Genomic DNA, 19,338 nt, shown 5'->3' on the forward strand with positions numbered 1-19,338 from the left:
TTAGAGCCACTACATGAGCTACTGAGCAAAGAGAAGAAATGGCACTGGTCACGTAAATGTGATGTTGCATTCAATACGTGTAAGGATGCTGGTGACTGATTAGTGTTTTCGAGTTGTACGATGTGCACAAAGACCTTCAGCTCACACGTGATGCGTCGGAATATGGCTTCGGAGCAGTACTGTCAGACGTGGAGGATGGTGTCGAGAAACCAATAGTGATTGCCTCAAGGTCGCTCAAGATCTCAAGGCCATGTCCGCGCCAGAGCGCAACTACGGGCATATTGATACAGAAGTCCTGAGCATTAACGGACCATCAGCTACTGACGGTACCGTTCAACCCAAAAAGGGCGGGAAGCGCGGTTGTGACAGCAAAAGTGCATAGATGGTCGTCGCGGTTGACGTTTTTAGCTAGACAACGGGATCAGCGATTGCTCATGCCGACACGCTGTCACGTGCGCCTTTATCTGACACTGAAGAACAGGCAAAGAAATTTTTTGTTCTACCGCCGAGTTGCCGCTCACAGCCAAATACATTGAACGTGAAACAGACCGTGGCAAGCGCCTATATAACGCAAGCGTTCGAAACATCATCTGGCAGGGTTGGCCAAAAGCATTCCTGATGAGCTGCAGCCCTTCTAGATTCTCCGATTGGAGTTATTTGGACAAACAGGGATGTGGTGCCTGAAAACTTGCGAAAAGGGATTGTGGCCCTTTTGCACGAAGAACATTTGGGAATCCCTAAAATGAAAGCGGTGGCACATTCAGTGGTCTGCTGGCCGGGCGTCGACGATGCTGTAGAATAAGTGGCTTGCAAAAATAAGATATGCCAATCTCTTCTTCTCTCTACGCAGCCAGCAACCTTATTTCAGTGACGAGTTTGTGAGAGCCCATGGTAAAGAGTGGACTTAGATTTGCAACAAAAGAAGGGCATATGTTCTTATTTGCCGTTGATGCATTTTTCTAAGTGGCTTGAAGTCAAAATGATGCTTACCGCAAAAGCCACAAATCCTGGAAGCGGTACCGTTCTCTGTTCGGTCGCATGGTCTACTCGCTGAAATAGTTGCTGATTGCGGGCCTCGGTTCGTTGCTGCAGCATTTGAAGCTTTCTTGAAACCCAATGGCGCCGTACCGTCCTAACCTAACGGGGTGGCCTAACGAGCCGTGCAGACTACAGAGAAAGCCCTCCTTAAGTAGTTTTTACAAGACGAACGAAAGGGACAAAGCCAAGCTTTATAGCACGGAATCCACAACATTATCCCTGCGTACCGCACAACGCCCGATACTTTGACGGGAAATACGCCCGCTGAGCTATTTCTGCTACGCAGACTGAGAGAACGGCTATCATTGCTTCAGCCAAATGTTAGGAGTGATCTCCTAGACAAAGCGGAGAGAGTGAGAGCTTCTGCAGATAAGCGCCGTGGTGCTTCGCGGTCATTTTCTGTTGGTGATTGTGTTTTTGGTGCGCTCGGCGCGAGACGAAGTTACGGAATGGTTGCCCCAAAAATTGGCAAGGATGAAATCGCCATTTAGTACATAATTCGTCGCTGTCGGAAGCCGTGAGCGGTGCGTGGGTGTCGATCATTTGCGAAGTTCTCGAATTGAACCAGACGAACAATAAGCGGTAACCCTCTGAAATCGATTTGCCACTGGCATCGGAAGTGCTTGAGCCAAGTTCTGCGGAACTACCCGAAGCCCAGTCGACACAGCGACAGGGAGCGCCGAGCTGTAGCTCTTCTTCACCGATGACCCTTGGAAGAAGCTGCCGACAGCGACTGCCTCCTAATCGCTGGAGTTGAAACCAATCGTAAAATAGGGGGGGGGGGGGGGGGGGGGGGGTTGTAGCGATAGCGCGCCCACAGTGCTCGCATCAACAGATTATTGATCGGTTCTTTCGTATAGAAATGTCGGTTCTGCGCATGTGTAAGACTGTCTCATTGGTGATATATATATATATATATATATATATATGGTCACGCATTATGTTGTCAAGTGTGTAGTTTTGCTTTGCTGCTGCCAATGTGCAGCTCGGAAAATAAAGCCGTGCTGGTAGAATGTCTCAGCGAACGTTACAACAGTTCGGGCGATGATTCCAATTTGAACTAACATTCAGTGTACAAAATTAATGTTAGGCCTGTGCTCCATACCACCACACGTGTTGGCGAACACTGGGACAAACCTCTGACATTCAGGGGTCTCAATCAGGTCGTGACTATGATAAGGATGATGATGACCCAATGGCATTTCCCGTACCTGAGCTTCTCCTCGGAGACCCCGTGGACGATGTATGGGTTGAAGAAACCCGCCGCCACATCACCCGTGGTGTGCGGGCTGAAGTGCTCGGCGAGCACGGTCACGTGGACATTTCCAGGTGCCACTTCCTCGGCTATCCGCACGGCAGTACTGAGGCCAACGATGCCGCCGCCCACCACGGCCACTCGCCACGGTGACGTCATGCTGTTCGCCTGGATGAAACCACGCACTGACACGTTATTTACCTGCGTCGATCCACAATTTGCAAGTTAAGCATGAATGGTCACGGAAGTTCTCTTAACAGATTCGCTGTAAAATATTAGTTTTATCCCTGCCGGCATGAGGAACAAGTGCCGTGCTAGTCCGAGGCCCCTTGAAATCTTTTTTGTTCGCCTATGTTGACGGACCACACCGCACAATGTATAGAAATGAAAAGCCGTAATTTCACCCGACAGGGGAAGCGTCGATTACCATGGCAATTAGACGGCTACAGGAAGTAAGAACAGTAGATTCAACGACCATACAAACCTGTAAACATTCACTCACTAACTAAATTACCAAGCATGATGTCACGCGCACACAGGCAAACATGAACGCATTTCATTCTGAACGCGGACACTCGCTGTCAAAGCGCTGACGTGAGGAAGAGCGGGAACAGCAGCGAGCGAATTGACCTTCGCGCTGCCTATCCCTTTAATGCGAAGCTAGCAGCGAAAACAGCGCACACGAAACTCAGTGCCCCTAGTCGCCTAGACTATGTACCCATCGCAGATCGCTTTCCACATAGGGCCCACACGATCACGCTCAGCCGCGTCATACGCAGCCGTCGCGAGAATATCACCCTCCAGCTCTCGGTGCCTTGCGCGCGATGGAAGACGGTGAGCTTCCTTCCCGCCTTCCTCCCTATCGCGCGCGACATCTAGCCACCATTCTCGGCTCACCCTCGCACGCTTTCACTCGCACCTGCTACGTACCGCGCACAGCCACGATGTTATCGTGTTTGGACTGAAGATTACGAAACATCACGGTGACGGCGATGGCGGAAGTGGGCCGCGAGTGTCCATATAATTGCTATCGCAATAGTAGATATAAGCACAAAAGCCCTTTTTATATTCATACTTCAACAATGACTTAAGAAATACATTGTCCGTGAGCCATCGATCGTAGTTGTCAGGGTGGTCAGTTCTAAACTTTATATCTCTACCTTTTCGCGGGCTCTCTTTGTCCTAGGGCGCGTCCAAAGTACCGAGATGACGGAAATGCACTGCACAGTTTTTTTTATTTCTATTTATTTTTCACAATACTGCAGGCCAGATTGGCCCCAGCAGGAGGGGCATGAAAACACCAATCATAACAGCACGCAAATGCAAAAAAAGAATAAAAGATTACATTGCATGTGACATACAAGAGAATCAAAAATTAAAAGATGACAGAGCAGAAACTAAAACAATGAACATTGAAATTGTTTACTTTCTACTGAAGAAACAAAGAGTCGATCCGCTGGCCTCACGTCATCTGCAATGCTGGCAATATGGCTACAGGGCTGGCGGTTGCAATTCTTGTTTACGATGGTGCAGTCGCGGTGAGGGTCCCTCTTACGGTGATTGTGTCGCCCAAGTTAAAGAATATTCTTTTGTGGTGGATCACATTCCGCTGACTATTCAATGCGTCCAGCTCGAGTGCTCGAAATGCGGATGTTAGAAATAATTAAGAAAAGGAGGTGTTCTAGGGGAGAAGCTATTGCCACTGTTAAGGAAAAAGCTCACGAGTAAGCTGATGTTACAGCACGTCAACCTTCTTTGACCGACGCAACTATTTCGCAGGCAGTGGACGCTGCAGTTGAAAAAGCAATGGCAGACTCAATGGAACGATTAGTAGTCAGCATAGCTGAATGCATATCTCAAGTAGTCAGTATCCAGATATCTAATGTTCTGCGGATAATACCAGAACTGACTCCTGACAACTCTACACTGCCGCCTAATAGAGAAGTTAAATATATAATTAACGTTGGCGCGTCTTCCTCTTAAAACAGCCACGAGACCTCTGACCCTTCGTCGAACCTTGACCAACAGCATATGCTAGAGTTGCGCGTTTCCACAGACGTTGAACTCGATGCAAGAGCACAGCAACGCCGCCGTTTCCCATTGAACCGAGGTTCTTCTACGTCCCTTCGGAATAAGTCCAACAAGTATCCGCCCAGTAAAGTTCTCCAGGAGAACATTTTTGAGAAGGTTGTTTATACTACAATAGTATCCTCAAGATAGCATAGTTGAGAGTATTGCAATGGAACTGTCGTTCGATATTTGCTGCTTATACGGATTCACATTGTCTTACGGATCAATTAAGTCCTGATATAGTCTTATTACAAGAAACTTGGCTTACCCCAGACAGAAATTTTTATTTCAGAAATTATCGTTCATTCCCATTAGATCGATCTTCGAGAGGAGGTGGTTTACTCACACTGATATCATGCAGAATTTGCCGTAGGCCAAAGATTGCTCAATGTTCCTGTCCCCCGAATTTGGAATACTAGTGTTTAACGTAACTCTTTCAGCCTGTCGGATATTTCTTACGGCCAATGCATATTCTCTTTCAGGTGTTCCTGACTCGTGCCCTTTGGATACCATAATTACTACTTGTGGAAACGATATTTTCTAGCGGGGGACATTAACTCCCATAATATTACATTGAGTTTAAACATAGACCAGAGGGGCATTCGCTTGTGGAGCTGTCCCAGGACAACAATCTTGCATATGCACATTCAGGACACGCTACTTTCCTCAGAGTCAGAGGTCGGCCTGCTACTGTCTTAGACTTAACTTTTGCTGGCTCAAGCATCTTCCTGTCGGCCTCCTCGAGTGTTGATTATGCCACAAATAGCGACCGCAAACGGTTCATTCTTTTTTTTAATTATGCATCCAGTAAGCTCCTGTTTCCAATGTGCGTACTCTCATAAATTACAGTAAATTTCCAAATTCCCTGCGATCCTCATTGGCTTCTCTGACTGATGCTAGTGTCAAATCGAAAGCATTGAGCGCTTGTTCTGTTTTAGACGATTTTCGAGGAAAATCGGAATTTGTGATACATTCAGGTAAAACTAATTCTCCTTGGTGGAATGATGATTGTTCGCGGGACCACAGGTGAAGGAAGGCAGCTTGGAAAAAATTGTTATTTTATGAATGCCCTCAAGACTGGATGGATTATAAATTTTGCGCTGGTACTTCTGCAGCTACTATGCGGTACTATGCAGGTACTATGTAATCTGTCTCGTGCGGAACAGGTACATTTCTGTGTTGTGTGTGTACATTTTCGTTTCTGTTCCTTATATTTATTTATGTTGTTTCTTAGCCGCTGACTGACCAATGTATTAGTCGATATGTTGACTTTTGTCAGGAGGCGTGCAGTGTTTGCCTCCTTTTGTCACATCTTGTGGGCATGTTGTACACATATCTGCATATATTGCTACAGAACAGTATTTGCGATGACGAAGAGGCGAGCAGTGTGAAGATGACGACGACGATTAGAGGCTAGCGCGGGCTGTTGCCTCTTGGCCAAGTGCGGCATATTTCCTTGTAAATATACTTGTATATAGCCTTTCATCTGCGCCTTCCTATGTAACATATCTGGTGGAGTGGACGTTCCCTGTACCTTGTCACGGAGCTTCGCAGTGGACGGTAGGTCGAGCCTTCCTTCATAGCTCCCGGCGACGACAACTCGACTCCACCGGCTCCGACACCTGCTGCCACTTCGACGACCTACATCACTCTCCCCGCTCCCCGTGATCCTGGCGTATTCTCGGGCAAAGATGGGGAAGACGTCGAGGACTGGATCAGCCTGTACGAACACGTCAGCCGCAATAACCGGTGGGACCCTACTATCATGCTCGCCAACGTAGTCTTTTACCTCGGTGGCACACCTCGGGTTTGGTTTCGGACGCACGAAGATGAGCTCACCAGTTGGGATTCGCTTAAGCAAAAGCTCCGAGACTTGTTCGGCAACCCCTGCGGTCACCAACTTGCTGCGAAGAAGGCACTTTCCGGCCGTGTGCAGACGTCAACAGAGCCCTACGTCACGTACATTCAGGACGTCTTGGCTCTGTGCCGTGAAGTTGACGCACACATGACTGAGTCAGACAAAGTTTCCCACATCCTCAAAGGCATTGCCGATGACGCCTTCAACTTGCTTGTTTTCAACAACGTGGCTACGGTGGATGCTGTTATAGAAGAGTGCCACCGCCTGAAACTCGCTAAAAGCCGACGTATCGACCAGCAGTTTGCCCGTCTGCCCAACACCCCAACGACATCTTCATGCATGTGCCGACGCTCCTCGACCCAACAACACTGGCGATGTTACCAGGATCGTCCGGCGTGAGATTGAGGCCGCCTATCCGGCTGCCTTCGACTCCAGACCCTCCAACGTACCTGCAGTCACGGTTTCGCTGATCCAGGCAGTTGTCCGCCAGGAGTTCGCAAACATGAGTTTTCACACCATCTGTTCGGCCAATCACCCTGATACCCACCCGGCTTCTTCGATTGCGCCCCGTCCCACATCTTCTTACCCACCACGTTTCCGCAACCCATCTGAATGGCGCACTGCTGACGACAAGCCCATTTGTTTTCACTGCCATCGAATAGGGCACATTTCTCGGCACTGTCGCAGTCACTGGAGGTCCTCGACCCGGTCTCGTACTCTCGCCCCTCAGGTGACACTTCTCGTCCCTATGCCGCTTGCTCCGATAATGCCGCCACTGATTCTCCTGCGCCGAACCACCCCTATTATCGTTCGCCTTCGCCCCAACGACGACAATCTCGCTCTCCCCAGCCCCGTCGCTCCTATTCGCCGACTCCCTTCGGACGCCGCTCCCAGCCGGAAAAGTAGACGATGCAGCGCCTCGACGTGACGCTGCATTGCTCCCTACGCTGCCAAAACCTCTACTGACGTTGCCCACTCATCTGAACCTTCTTTACGTGCAAGTCAACGGTGTTTCTGTGTCTGCTCTTGTAGACACTGGGGTGCATTTGACGGTAATGAGCGCTGACCTTCGTAACCGGCTGAATAAAATAATCACGCCCGCCACGATGCCTGTTGTCTGTGTCGCCGATGGCGGAACAGCCCCCGTAATTGGTATGTGTGCCGCCCGCGTCTCCTTCGCCGATCGCTCCACTATCATGCTATTCACAGTCATCGCCCACTGTCCCCACGACATCATCCTCGGCTTAGACTTTCTCCCCGTACATTCTGCTCTCATCGGTTGTTGCACCAGTACTCTCTGCCTTGACCTACCTGTTATGGATCCCGCAGAATCACACCCCGATCGCCTCAGTTCCGTCGACTTCGTTCGCTTGCCACCTTCGGCACTGACTTACGTTGACTTACTGTCATCCCCACCAGTCCCCGACGGTCACTACATCGCGGCTTCCATGCAAGACGTCCTCCTTAGACACGGGATCACAGTACCTCATACAGTTTTATCTGCTACGACGAATTGTGTCTGCCTGCCAGTGGTCAATTTTGGCTTGACGACACAAGTGCTGCCACGCGAGATGTCTCTGGCCCAGCTTTGCTCATTCGAGGATCACTCAGTAGCATCTATTGCAATAGACGACAATTCAGCCGATCCTCCTCTACCATCACAGTCGGTAACTTGTACCATCGCCGACTTACAGAAAATGATTGTGCTCGACATACCGTCCGAGCGCGCTCGTGAGCTCTACCGCATTCTGTTTTCCTACCACGATATTTTTTACTTCAACGATCGTCGTTCTTTGGCCCAAACTACAGCTGTTAAACATCGCAATAATACCGGTGATGTCCTTCCTACTCATCGCCGCCCGTATCGCGTGTCACCGGCTGAGCGTCAAGTTATTCACGCCGAAGTTCGCAAAATGCTTTCCAAGAATATTATTGAACCGTCATGTAGTCCATGGGCGTCACCTGTTGTACTGGTAAAAAAGAAGGATGGTTCATGGCGTTTTTACGTGGATTGTCGGCACCTTAACAGTGTTAACAAAAAGGACATGTATCCCCTACCTCGGATTGATGACGCCCTTGACTGCCTCTACGGCGCTCACTATTTTTCATCTATTGACCTTCGCTCTGCCTACTGGCAATTTGCCGTGGACCATTTCGACCGCGAGAAGACTGCTTTTGTAACACCCGACGGCATTTATCAATTCAAAGTGATGCCGTTCGGTCTATGTAACGCTCCTGCCTTCTTCACGGTTTCAAATGGTCCACGTGCCTGTGCTACTTGGACAACGTTATAGTATTCTCCCCAATGTTAGCTACGCACTTCCAGCGCCTCTCAGCAGTTCCGGACATTTTCGTCGAGCCGGTCTGCAACTCAACGCATCGAAGTGTCAATTCGGCCGTCGCCAGATTACCGTCCTTGAAGGTCTCATTGACGTGAACGGGGTGCAATCGAACCTAGGCAAGATCCATGCTGTTACGCACTTCCCTTTTCCGAAGTGTGTCAAGGACGTGCACCGCTTCATCGGCCTTTGTTCGTACTTCCGCCGTTTCGTGAAACATTTCGCGGCCATAGCACGAACACTAACCGAGCTTTTGAAAAAAGACGCCCCTTTCCAGGGGGCGATAACGAGGCCTCTGCATTCTCGCACCTAATCGACCATCTCACAACGCCTCCCATTGTGGCCCATTTCGATCCTTCTGCGCCTACCGAAGTCCGCACTGATGCCAGCGGTCACGGAATTGGCGCAGTACTGGCACAACGCCAGCGCGGCAACGACCATGTTGTCGCTTACGCCAGCAGGCTCCTCTCACCCGCGGAGCGCAACTATTCCATCACTGAGCATGAGTGTCTGGCCTTAGTTTGGGCGGTTGCGAAGTTCCGCTCATACTTATATGGCCGACCCTTTTCCGTTGTCACAGACCATCACGCGCTTTGTTGGTTATGCTAACTGAAAGATCCTACAGGAAGACTTGGTCACTGGGCCTTACGCCTCCAAGAATATTCGTATACCGTCACCTACAAATCTGGCCGACTACACAATGACGCTGACAGCTTATCTCGCTACCCGGTAGACGAGCCTGACGACGCCAACAGTAATACCGCCAACGGCATTTTCTCTGTGTCTGCCTTCACTAACATCGCCGCTGAGCAGTACCGAGACCTATCGCTGTGAGCACTCACCGAGCGTCTGCGCTCTACACCTACCGACGCATCCGTTCGCCGATATCTCATCCAGGGCGGCATTCCGTATTGAAGGAACTTCCTCGCTGACGGATTTCATCTTCTTCTTGTCGTGCCAAAACATCTACGGCAGACTATGCTCTTTGAGATGCATAACGCACCCACTGCAGGACATCTTGGTGGAACCCTCAACTACGACCGCGTCCGCTGCCGCTTCTATTGGCCTGGTCTCGTTCGCTCGATCCGACGCTATGTTGCTGCCTGTGATCCCTGCCAGCGTCGGAAAACACCTCAGGTGCTACCTGCCGGTCATCTCCAGCCGATCACCGTCCCTGTGGAACCGTTCTTTCGTGTTGGATTAGACCTCCTCGGTCCCTTTCCCACGTCATCTTCTGGGAACGAATGGGTAGCCGTCGCGACTGATTACGCCACCCGATACGCTATCACTCGGGCTCTCCCTACCAGCTGCGCCACTGACGTCGCGGACTGTCTCTTGCGTGACATTATCTTACTTCATGGCGCCCCACGACAGCTGCTTACTGACCGTGGTCGTAACTTCCTCTCAAAAGTTATCGCAGACATTGTGCGTTCCTGCTCCACTCAACAGAACCTGACTGCCTCATACCATCCTCAAACCAATGGCCTCAGAGAGCGTTTAAACCATACTCTTACTGATATGGTGTCCAAGTATGTTTCCTAGGACCACCACAACTGGGACATTGCCCTTCTTTACGTAACATTTGCCTATAATTCTTCCCGGCACGACACCACCGGATTTTCTCCATTTTATCTATTGTACGGTCGCGAACCGACCTTGCCCCAGTCCCAGTCTCAGTCCCAGTCGTGGTGGTCCTAGGAAACATACTTGGACAGCATATCGGTAATAATATGGTTTAACCGCTCTGTGAGGCCATTGGTTTGAGGATGGTATGACGCAGTCAGCTTCTGTTGAGTGGAGCAGGAACGCACTTCCTCCTGCTGCGAGCACTACAAGCGAGTATGCGCGCGACGCCATCGCCCTCGCCGACCATGAACGCCAGCTTGCCCGTATTCGACTGACGGCCTCGCAAACCACTCAGCAGCGTCAGTATAACACCCGCCACTGTGACGTACAGTTTTCGCCTGGTGCGTTCGTGCTCCTGTGGTTGCACTCTCGTCACGTCGGATTTTCAGAGAAGCTCCTTTCGCGATACACGGGGCCCTACCGCGTGCTGCGCCAGGTGACGCCTGTGACGTACGAAATTGCTCCTGTGTGTCCAACCTCGTCCTCTACTCTGGCATCTAATGATGTCGTGCACGTCAGTAGGCTCAAGCCCTACTACACTGCTTCCGAGTCCGGCCTTTAGTCGATCCGGGACGGCGCTTTTCCCGCTGGGGGTAGTGCTACGGAATAGTATTACCGATGACGAAGAGGCGAGCAGTGTGAAGACGACGACGACGATTAGAGGCTAGCGCAGGCTGTTGCCTCTTGGCCAAGTGCTTCGTATTTCCTTGTAACTATACTTGCATATAGCTTTTCATCTGCGTCTTCCTACGTAACAATATTGAAATTGAAAGTATCTAAATATCTTATGAATGCTTCCCAAACTTCATATTTGCTAAGTGAATCATTTTGCGAGTAAGAAATACGAGGTAGCGCTTCTGTAAAACTTCGAAAATATTGTTACGGGGAGATTATATTTATGAACACCGACTGGCGAGATGGCACAGCTCTGCAGCCAAGGCCAAGGTCAGCATTAGCGAAGCGCCAGCCAATACCATTCTCGTCATCTTTGTCAATGTATAGAGCACCCGTCACGCAACCCCCGGCGGTAAAAACGCCGTCGCGCTGCCTTCTGTGGTGAGCAGCGAGCAGAGGCGTGATACAGCTTTAGATGGGAAACATGGACGATTTCAGCCGTTGGTGCCGCAGATGATGATGTGGGGGCCACAGAGGACACCTCGCATGTCACGTCGATGACTTGACGCAAGTGACGGCATGGGCCCTGATAGCGCGAGAGGAGTTTCTCGGACTGTCTGACACGACGAAAAGATATCCGTAGCAAGACGAGCGATCCAGGCCTGAAGTGCACATCCAGGTGGCGACGGCCGTAATTATACTTTTGGGCAACCTGGGGCGCGGACAGACTATTACGGGCAATTGTTCGGGCGAAGTCAGCGCAGGCAAGGACATCACGTGTGCATACGGTAACGGAGACCACATCAGAAGGGATCAGTTTGTCGAGGGGGAGGAAGAGGTCACGTTCAAACAAAAGGCAAAAAGGAGAGTAGGCGGCAGTGTCTTGCGAAGAGCTTATGCAAATGTAAGGAAAGGTAATGCGGTGTCCCAGTCCCAATAAACACCAGAAATGTAGATGGAAAGCATGTATCTGAGCGTACGGTTCAGACGTTCTGTAAGTCCATCGAATTGGAGATGATAAGCTCTTGTGAAGTGGTGACGAGTCGAGCACAAGCGCAGGAATTGGTCCCCAACTTACGAAAGAAATCAGCAGCCACAATCGGTGATGAGTTCATGAAGGACGCTGTGATGTAGAAGTACGTCGTGGAGAAGGAACTCCACGCACTTCAGTGGCACATCTGGTCGGGGTAGCCTACGTGGTCGCGTAATTTCCCCTAAGTAATTTCCCCTATGTTGCCCTCGGTGTCAGTGTTTGTTGGCCTCTTATAATATGACTAATAAACAACGGGCCTCTCGGTTAACCCCCTTTCTTCTCGTTTATTAAATAGAATGTTGTAATGTAAAAATTAATACCAGTCCTTATTATCAATCTTAAAGCTGTATTATTTTAAAATTTGAAGTTAATATTTTTGCGTTCATATTGAGAAATGTAAAACGATAAAATTAACATAGCAATCTCTTTGTTTCACTTGCAAAATTAAATATGGCATCACATACGTTCCTATTGCAGTGTCTTAGTGCCGACGCCCCAAGAGAGAGTATCATAGGGAGCGTAATGACCAATCTAAGACGGCGAAAGGGACCTTCTAGAAGTCGTTTTCTGTGCACGTCAAACCTACGACACCCTATCGAGAAATGTTCCATAGTTTCAGGTTCGTTGCCATAAGAACATTGAGGGGAACGTGCCGAACCAGACCTGCAGTGTGGCAATAAAAATGAAGCATTCAAAGCATTCTCGTGAATGAAACTTCCAATTTTATTGTTGAACGCCATCTGTTGTGCCAAGGGATTCTAAGGTGCTGAAAATCCGTGTTATTTAATACACATGATTTGGCATGTTCTTCTTGAAGACAAATTCTTTAAAATCTTGCAGCCGTGGTGTTTGCGAAGTTTTTACGATCCTCAGCACCGGGTTTTTAAGAGGTACTGCCGCTGGTGCGTCTGCTGACTCGTTTAAAGTGAGTCCCATGTGTCCTGGTACCCATACCAAACGGATGAGGCGTAAATGTTGGGCGACATGCGAATAAAATTCTCGGAGAATGGGAGATGAATTTGTCACTGATAGAGCAGAACAAACGGAAACAGCGCGAGCACAGCGCCAGCCAAAACAGTTATCGTTGTCTTTATCAATGTGCAAAGCACTCGTCACAATGTTTCAGTACTCACTTAACTGAGGAAATGCAATTGTCTTTGTGTAGAAAGAAATTTTCGCTGCAATAGGGCTTGTCTCCAAGCAACGGCAGCCGTCATAATAGTGTCTGTCAACAAAGTCGACGACGCAAGTTTCGCTATATCGTCCTTGTGTGTCACCCTTTGTCGTGGCTCTTAAGCTCTGATCCCCACGCCCTGCTTGGTTGTTGTATGCCGACAGTGTAGCCGACATCGGCTTCCACATTCTCTTAATCGCCTTGAGGTGCGTATGTTTGGCATCTTCTTGCGGATTCACTTTTCATCGCGGCGTTTCGACGTAATTATTGTTCTTCCTCAGAAGCATCACGATCGAAGTTCGTCGTTTGCATTGTTATAAGTTCGTGCTCTCGCAGGTAATTACGGCCGGTTCGGCATCAATTCGTGCCATGAACTGAAATCGAAGCTCTTCGCTTACTTCCTATAGCATAACTATTTGCACCGTGCTTGCAGAACATAACCGAAGAACGCCATTATTACGTTCACAATGGCATGTATACTTGGTGATTCGACAACTCTGCGTTTCTTCCAATAAATATTCCTCTCTCTCTCTCTCTCTCTCGCTCTCTTTATCTAGTAATTTATTTAAATTTGGTCATTTTTTATTTAGGCACATTATTATGCACATTCTCCGGGGCAGTTTCACGCATCCACTCTGTTTGATTGAACAGCGAAGACAAACCAACGAACTAGAGTCAGAGTGTTTAGGTGAGCGAGAAACAAGTTTCCTCATAATCAGCTGTACTAAACATCGCTTTCTTTGCTTCGAAGTCAACCACTGAAATTTTAATCTTTGACATTTCTTCAAATGCTTGCTTCAGAGTTAGACATGCGATCGTTATTCGTACGTTCGGCATATAAGCGGCATAGCCGTTGAAGAAAAAAATATTGGGTCTGTTGACCTCAGCCTCCATCCTCGATTCAGAGAGAGAGGAAGAAAGAGTAGGGTGATAGTAGCGCTGCCCCAATTGGTGTTGCTTTCTTGAAAAACGGTATATACATGGAAGGACAGGGGCTGCTGAAAGAATATGCAGAGGCAACACAGGCTGTTATTGAACTATCACCTTCATAAACAAGGCGTCTGTCTCTATAAGTACGACGCAGTCACGCGCCAATGCACGCACGCCAGATTCACGTATTAGCTTCACTTAACTAGCTGCCCGCCAGCAACTGCAAATGACACGTGTCCGCTTAGTTGACCGTTTCGGCTTTTCAATGCTGGCAATGGTGCAACGGCCGCTATATTTGCGGTGGAACACCGCGATTAGATGCGAAGCTTAATTCGCAACATGCGTTAGAAACAACACGTAAACAACAATGACGTGTCACATCACTGCTTACCGATCCTTTGTTATACGCTACGAAACAACGGTCATCATTTCACGTACTTCTCCTGAATAGTCGCGGTACCTGGAGTTCTTGTTCTTTGTTTGTTTTTCCTTTCGCCGATGTCGGCGCGTCTAGGACTCCAGAAACGCTTGCCCTCGACGTTGTTAAAGCACTATAGCTGCATTAGTGGGCAAGAACAACACATAAGTAATGGCACGTTGCAAGGCCGCATGCATGCATGCATACCTGTCTGGAAGTGCTTTGCCGGAATAAGGCCTCCTCGTCTCGTCCCCGGGAACCAGGCCTCGCGCTGCGTATATGTATGCAAACGAGATAACTCGACGGGCAGAGCGGCACGGCTCGGTCGTTGGCGGCGTCCCAACAGAAGAGTTGCTGTCTGAGAGAATGAAGAGCCAAGCGGGTGCCCACTGATTGGTGTGAAAGAAGACAGTGTGGGTCTCCCGCCGGAAAGATAGCCATACGATCGCCCGATACAGCGGAGCTTGCAAACTTTTTTGCTCGCCCTCTTATCACCCGCCCGCCATGCCTGTTGAACGCTGTCTTTTCTTCATCTACCGTTTTGTTACTTGCACTGCCTGGCACCCCTCTCTCTCTCTCTGTAGCGCTCGTCATTTGAAGCTCTCTCTCGCTCTCTCGACCTACGTCACCACCGTCTCTTATTCTCTCCTCGACTCTTTTTTTTTTTTTTCGATCTCTCGCCCTATCTGTGCACATGTCCACGCAGCGATCATGTCCGTACAGACTGGAGAGCTAGACGTTGGAATTTGGTACCGTAGCTTTCGGTAAACAACAGATGCGGGGTGGAGATGACAGAGTGAGCCGAGCGTCGAAAAGCGCTCCTCAGTGTGCAAAGGAAGAACAGTTCAAGGCCCTATGCCGAAAACCCATCGGGAGAAGTTAGGCGTTATTCGCTAGTGAAAAGAGAGACAATTATAGTCTGTAATGATAAAGCCTGACGCTTAAGTGTGACATTGCGTACAGACAGTCACAAAAGTATACGGACCACAGGATCTCAGAAAACGTTCAGTTTCCGGGCAGCCTGTAACCGTAGTCAGTAAAACCGAACATCACAATGCTGTTCGGATATACTGGTAGAGGCTGCAAATACGAAAACTAGCTAGTCTGCGTTGTGAGGCTGCGCACATATTCAGCTTTTCCTCAGATCTGATGTTCCGTAAAATTTTGTGGTTGACTGTACTCCACTATTTTTCTTTCATTTTTTTTTTTCGTGTCATTTACATCACTCATTGAGGCTTATCTTACGAGTCGTCAGGCGAGAGTGATGCACTGTCGAAATAAAACAAGCATTCGTCTAAGCTTTCAAAGGAAATGAAACATATAATGACGTTTCGGGACCACTACGGTTCCCTTGTTCAGAATGAAGATAAGCACGAGATGGGGGGGGGGGGGGGGATTATTTATGCGTTAGGTGGCGCAGAGTGCGCGAGATTACCCCGCGTCCGGTTAATCGAATGTTTTGTCGATTGAGTGTGCAAACGTTCTAAGAGCAGCCGTGAAGATATATGCGCTTCTCTCTCGCGATTTCACTCTTAGCATCTCGATCAATGATGCGGTAAGCAGTATTCATGTGATGATCCGCCAAGGCGTTCGAAATTGCATTGCGTTTTTACAGCGAAGCTGTCTATGGCTAAGATCCCGGGATTTCTTCGTGGTGTAACGTCGACAGGAAGCTATCATCGTCTATGGCTCATAACCGCGTAAGACGGAAGCTACAAGCACTCAGCCAAGTGAAGCGAACAGTGCACACATTCCTTGGAATCACACATAGAACATACAGAACGGCACACGTTTCAATAAAGAACAAGCTCGAAACAAGCATCCGAACCACATAATTGATGATAAGGCGCTCCTGCGCCCACATGCAATGCGAAGCTCATAGCGCTCCCCGCATACGTTTCCCCGTAAGGATTTGTCGCGCAAGCAGCCGCGGCGACGGCAGCTTGACTGCAGCATACGTAGCAGGGAGTGACGTAACTACACTTTCGTACGTAAAAGAAGAACCCACCTAGCAACTGATTTCTGTTGTGACCGCGCTATGGGAAGGCCACGTACAGTAAGGACTCCTGAAGAGCAGTGTGCATACGAGGCGAGGCGAATTCCTTCTCTCTGCTCAACTCTTTGCAGGTGCGCGAACTAGCGGCGAAAGCCAAGTCGCAGGCCGTCGAGACGTCTTAGGGTAATAATTATGTAAAGTGCACGTGATTGTCTCCGTGGGAATAATTTCAACCTACGTCGCAAGGGGTAGTAATCGTTCTAGTTGTCATTTACAGCTTCGCTGTCCAACCACCTACAGAGCATGCATTGGAGACCAGTTTTTTTTTACATCGTTCTACTGATGAAAAATCCTTCTATTACGGCGAAGCTGCTAAGGGCTAGTTCCCTTAAGGATATAGTTAAGGTTAGTTAAGGGCTAGTTAAGGGCTAGTTAAGGGCTAGTTAAGGGCTAGTGTGGTTCGTGTCTGTTTGTGGGCACTAAATCCCGAAGATAGTTCAATGCCGGGCCGATCCGTGGTGGAGGTGCAGTTCGCCATTAAGGGGCCCACATACACAGCTTCGCTGGTCATCCTTCTTCACAGAGCGGAAGGGCACTGAGTTTTTTTAAAATTATTTATCGCATACAAAAGTGAAATCCACAGTTACCAGAAAGCACTTGCTTCCAACCTCTGCACATGATCCATTGGCTCAACCTAAGTATAACAATAAATGTATAGATGAATAGGCGTGCTAAGCGCTTGTCATGCAGGATATAAGCAATGAAAACATACATACATACATACATACATACATACATACATACATACATACATACACATACGCACATACATACATACATACATACACACATACATACATACATACATACATACATACATACATACATACATACATACATACATACATACATACATACATACATACATACATACGTACATACATACATACAGTCGAGCAAAAGCGCTCTACACAACGCTGCCGAAGACCCGACAGACCGAGGTGGACGACGCATGCGGCGCCAGGGTCAAAAAAACGTGTTTTGGTTTTGCGTTACAGCGTAGAATTACAGACACAACAAATCAGGGACAAGGGCTAATCTGAAACTGACTTGGTTATTGCCTAGACAGTCGGCGTATATACCGGGTGTCCCAGCTAATACGAACCAAGCTTAAATAATATTTATCACACTGTACACAAAAAAACTAAGCACTTATTGTTCGGAGTCCAGTTGTAAAGTCACCAGTAGTTTTGGGTTTGTTTCTTTTTTTAGTGGAGGGGCACTGAATGATTATCAGTAGAAGCAGCAGCCTATTTTTAGGTCAACTACAAGACGAAGGCCTCTACCAGTGATCTCCAATTATATCTGTCTTGCGCTAGCTTGTAATAGCAATGTCGAACAGCCTGGCAAGGAAACAATAATTCATGATCGCCATTCAGCATCAAGAGTCTGTGCGGGAGCAGGTTTATCTAAGTAAATTACTCACAGGGGACCTTTGTCCCAAAAGGCGCGTTAATTCTTCCATTCACCTTCTCGCCCCCTAAGTATACATGCCTATCAAGCATCGCTTTCTTATGAATGGGCCGCATATCTTACGTGCCTCGCCTTTTCGCGTAAATGGAAGAGAACGAGATCTTTGGTACATCCAGAGCACGTTGAGCTATGTGCGTTCGTGACTGTTTTTTTGTGTGTCATTAAATTGTTGGCCGGAGAAGGTGACCGCTGGCAGAGTCGAAACCACGGTGGCCACACACCCGGGCTGCGTGAAGCTGACTGCATCCATGGCTGTTGTTTTGTGTGTTATTAAACTGCTAGTCAGTGAAGATGACCGCTCGCAAACTGTGAACCACGGTGGGAGCAAGCTCTGACGACTCCGTGAAGCCGCCTTCTTCCGCAGCTACTGTTCTGTGTGTGATTAACTTGACTGCTGGTGAAGGTGACCGCCAGTGGAGTCTGAACCACGGCGAGAACCAGTGTGCGCGTGTATGATAGATGTGTGCGTCTATATGTGAACGCCGACGCCTACGAGAGGTTTATACAAACGAGCCGATCCGACACTTCACCAGTCTGCTCCGGGGACTATAAGTGAACGCCGAGCAACTCCCGGGAAAGTAAGCCGCCCACGTCACGTCCCGACACCGAACACCGCCGGCCGCCGTGGAAGCCAGCCGCCGAAGTCGAGGCGCCTACTTGCGCTGACTTTCAACACCCGCGCTGTTAACACCAGGATGGAAAACCAACAAGCCCAAGGTGCTATTCTTGAGGGTCACTTACGCGCCGCGTCGGTGTGGACGCACTGTCAACGCGCCCGGTTTACTGTACGTCACTTTTGATTCTGTATTATGTAATATTTTATTTCCCGATTGTGCGGCTGCTATACTACTGTACTTGCCTGTTTGTATGGAAAGTAAACCCAATATTACTTCCTTCTGGCGCCCTCTCCATCCTCACCATGTACTTACATCATAAACAGCAGTGGGGATAAAAGGCACCGCTGCCTCAGTCCCTTATTGGTATCAACTTTCTCCTCGCCCCTCATCCCTTCCCATTCAACGCAAACGGTATTTTCTAGGTAAGTATCTCTCAAAAGCTGTAGACAATCGTAACCTAGGCCTTCGCCTTCCAAAATATCCCACATGTTGCGGTCTACGTTGTCATACGCTCCTGTAATGTCTAAAAAGGCCACATATAACGGTCTGCTTTCTACTTTTGATGTTTAAATACACTGAGTAAGGACAAATAAGTTATCATCCAAACGCCTAATCTGAAGCCATTCTGAAGTTCTCCCCAAAATGCCATATTTTTTTACTCTCTGCCCATGCTTGCACCTATAATTGGATTGCCTGCATTGCTAACCTGCATATTACCGATGTAATTCTCAACGGTCTATACGAGTGAATTCTATCTTTCTTCCCCTTACCTTTATAAATTAAATTCATTCTACTTTGTCGCCAACTGTCTGGTATTCGTCTATCTTTTAAAAGTT

The 19,338-nt window shown here is 48.6% G+C and overlaps 1 protein-coding gene across 2 annotated transcripts in view; it reads right to left on the reverse strand.

The window, feature by feature from the left end:
* Nucleotides 1-14,720, reverse strand: part of LOC126528400 (D-amino-acid oxidase-like) — a 42,331-nt gene extending 27,611 nt beyond the window's left edge. The window contains exons 1-2 of one of the 2 annotated variants that reach the window (XM_050176291.3): nucleotides 14,564-14,720; nucleotides 2,250-2,494 (exon numbers count right to left, since the gene is read on the reverse strand). In XM_050176291.3, the coding sequence (XP_050032248.2) occupies nucleotides 2,250-2,452 (203 nt within the window). In that variant the 5' untranslated portion in view covers nucleotides 2,453-2,494; nucleotides 14,564-14,720. The remainder of the gene's footprint in view (nucleotides 1-2,249; nucleotides 2,495-14,563) is intronic. The other variant, XM_050176292.3, reaches the window with a different exon arrangement.
* Between the last annotated feature and the right edge of the window lie 4,618 nt (nucleotides 14,721-19,338).

This window comes from Dermacentor andersoni, chromosome 9 (genome assembly GCF_023375885.2).
Source record: "Dermacentor andersoni chromosome 9, qqDerAnde1_hic_scaffold, whole genome shotgun sequence".
Lineage (NCBI taxonomy): Eukaryota > Metazoa > Arthropoda > Arachnida > Ixodida > Ixodidae > Dermacentor > Dermacentor andersoni.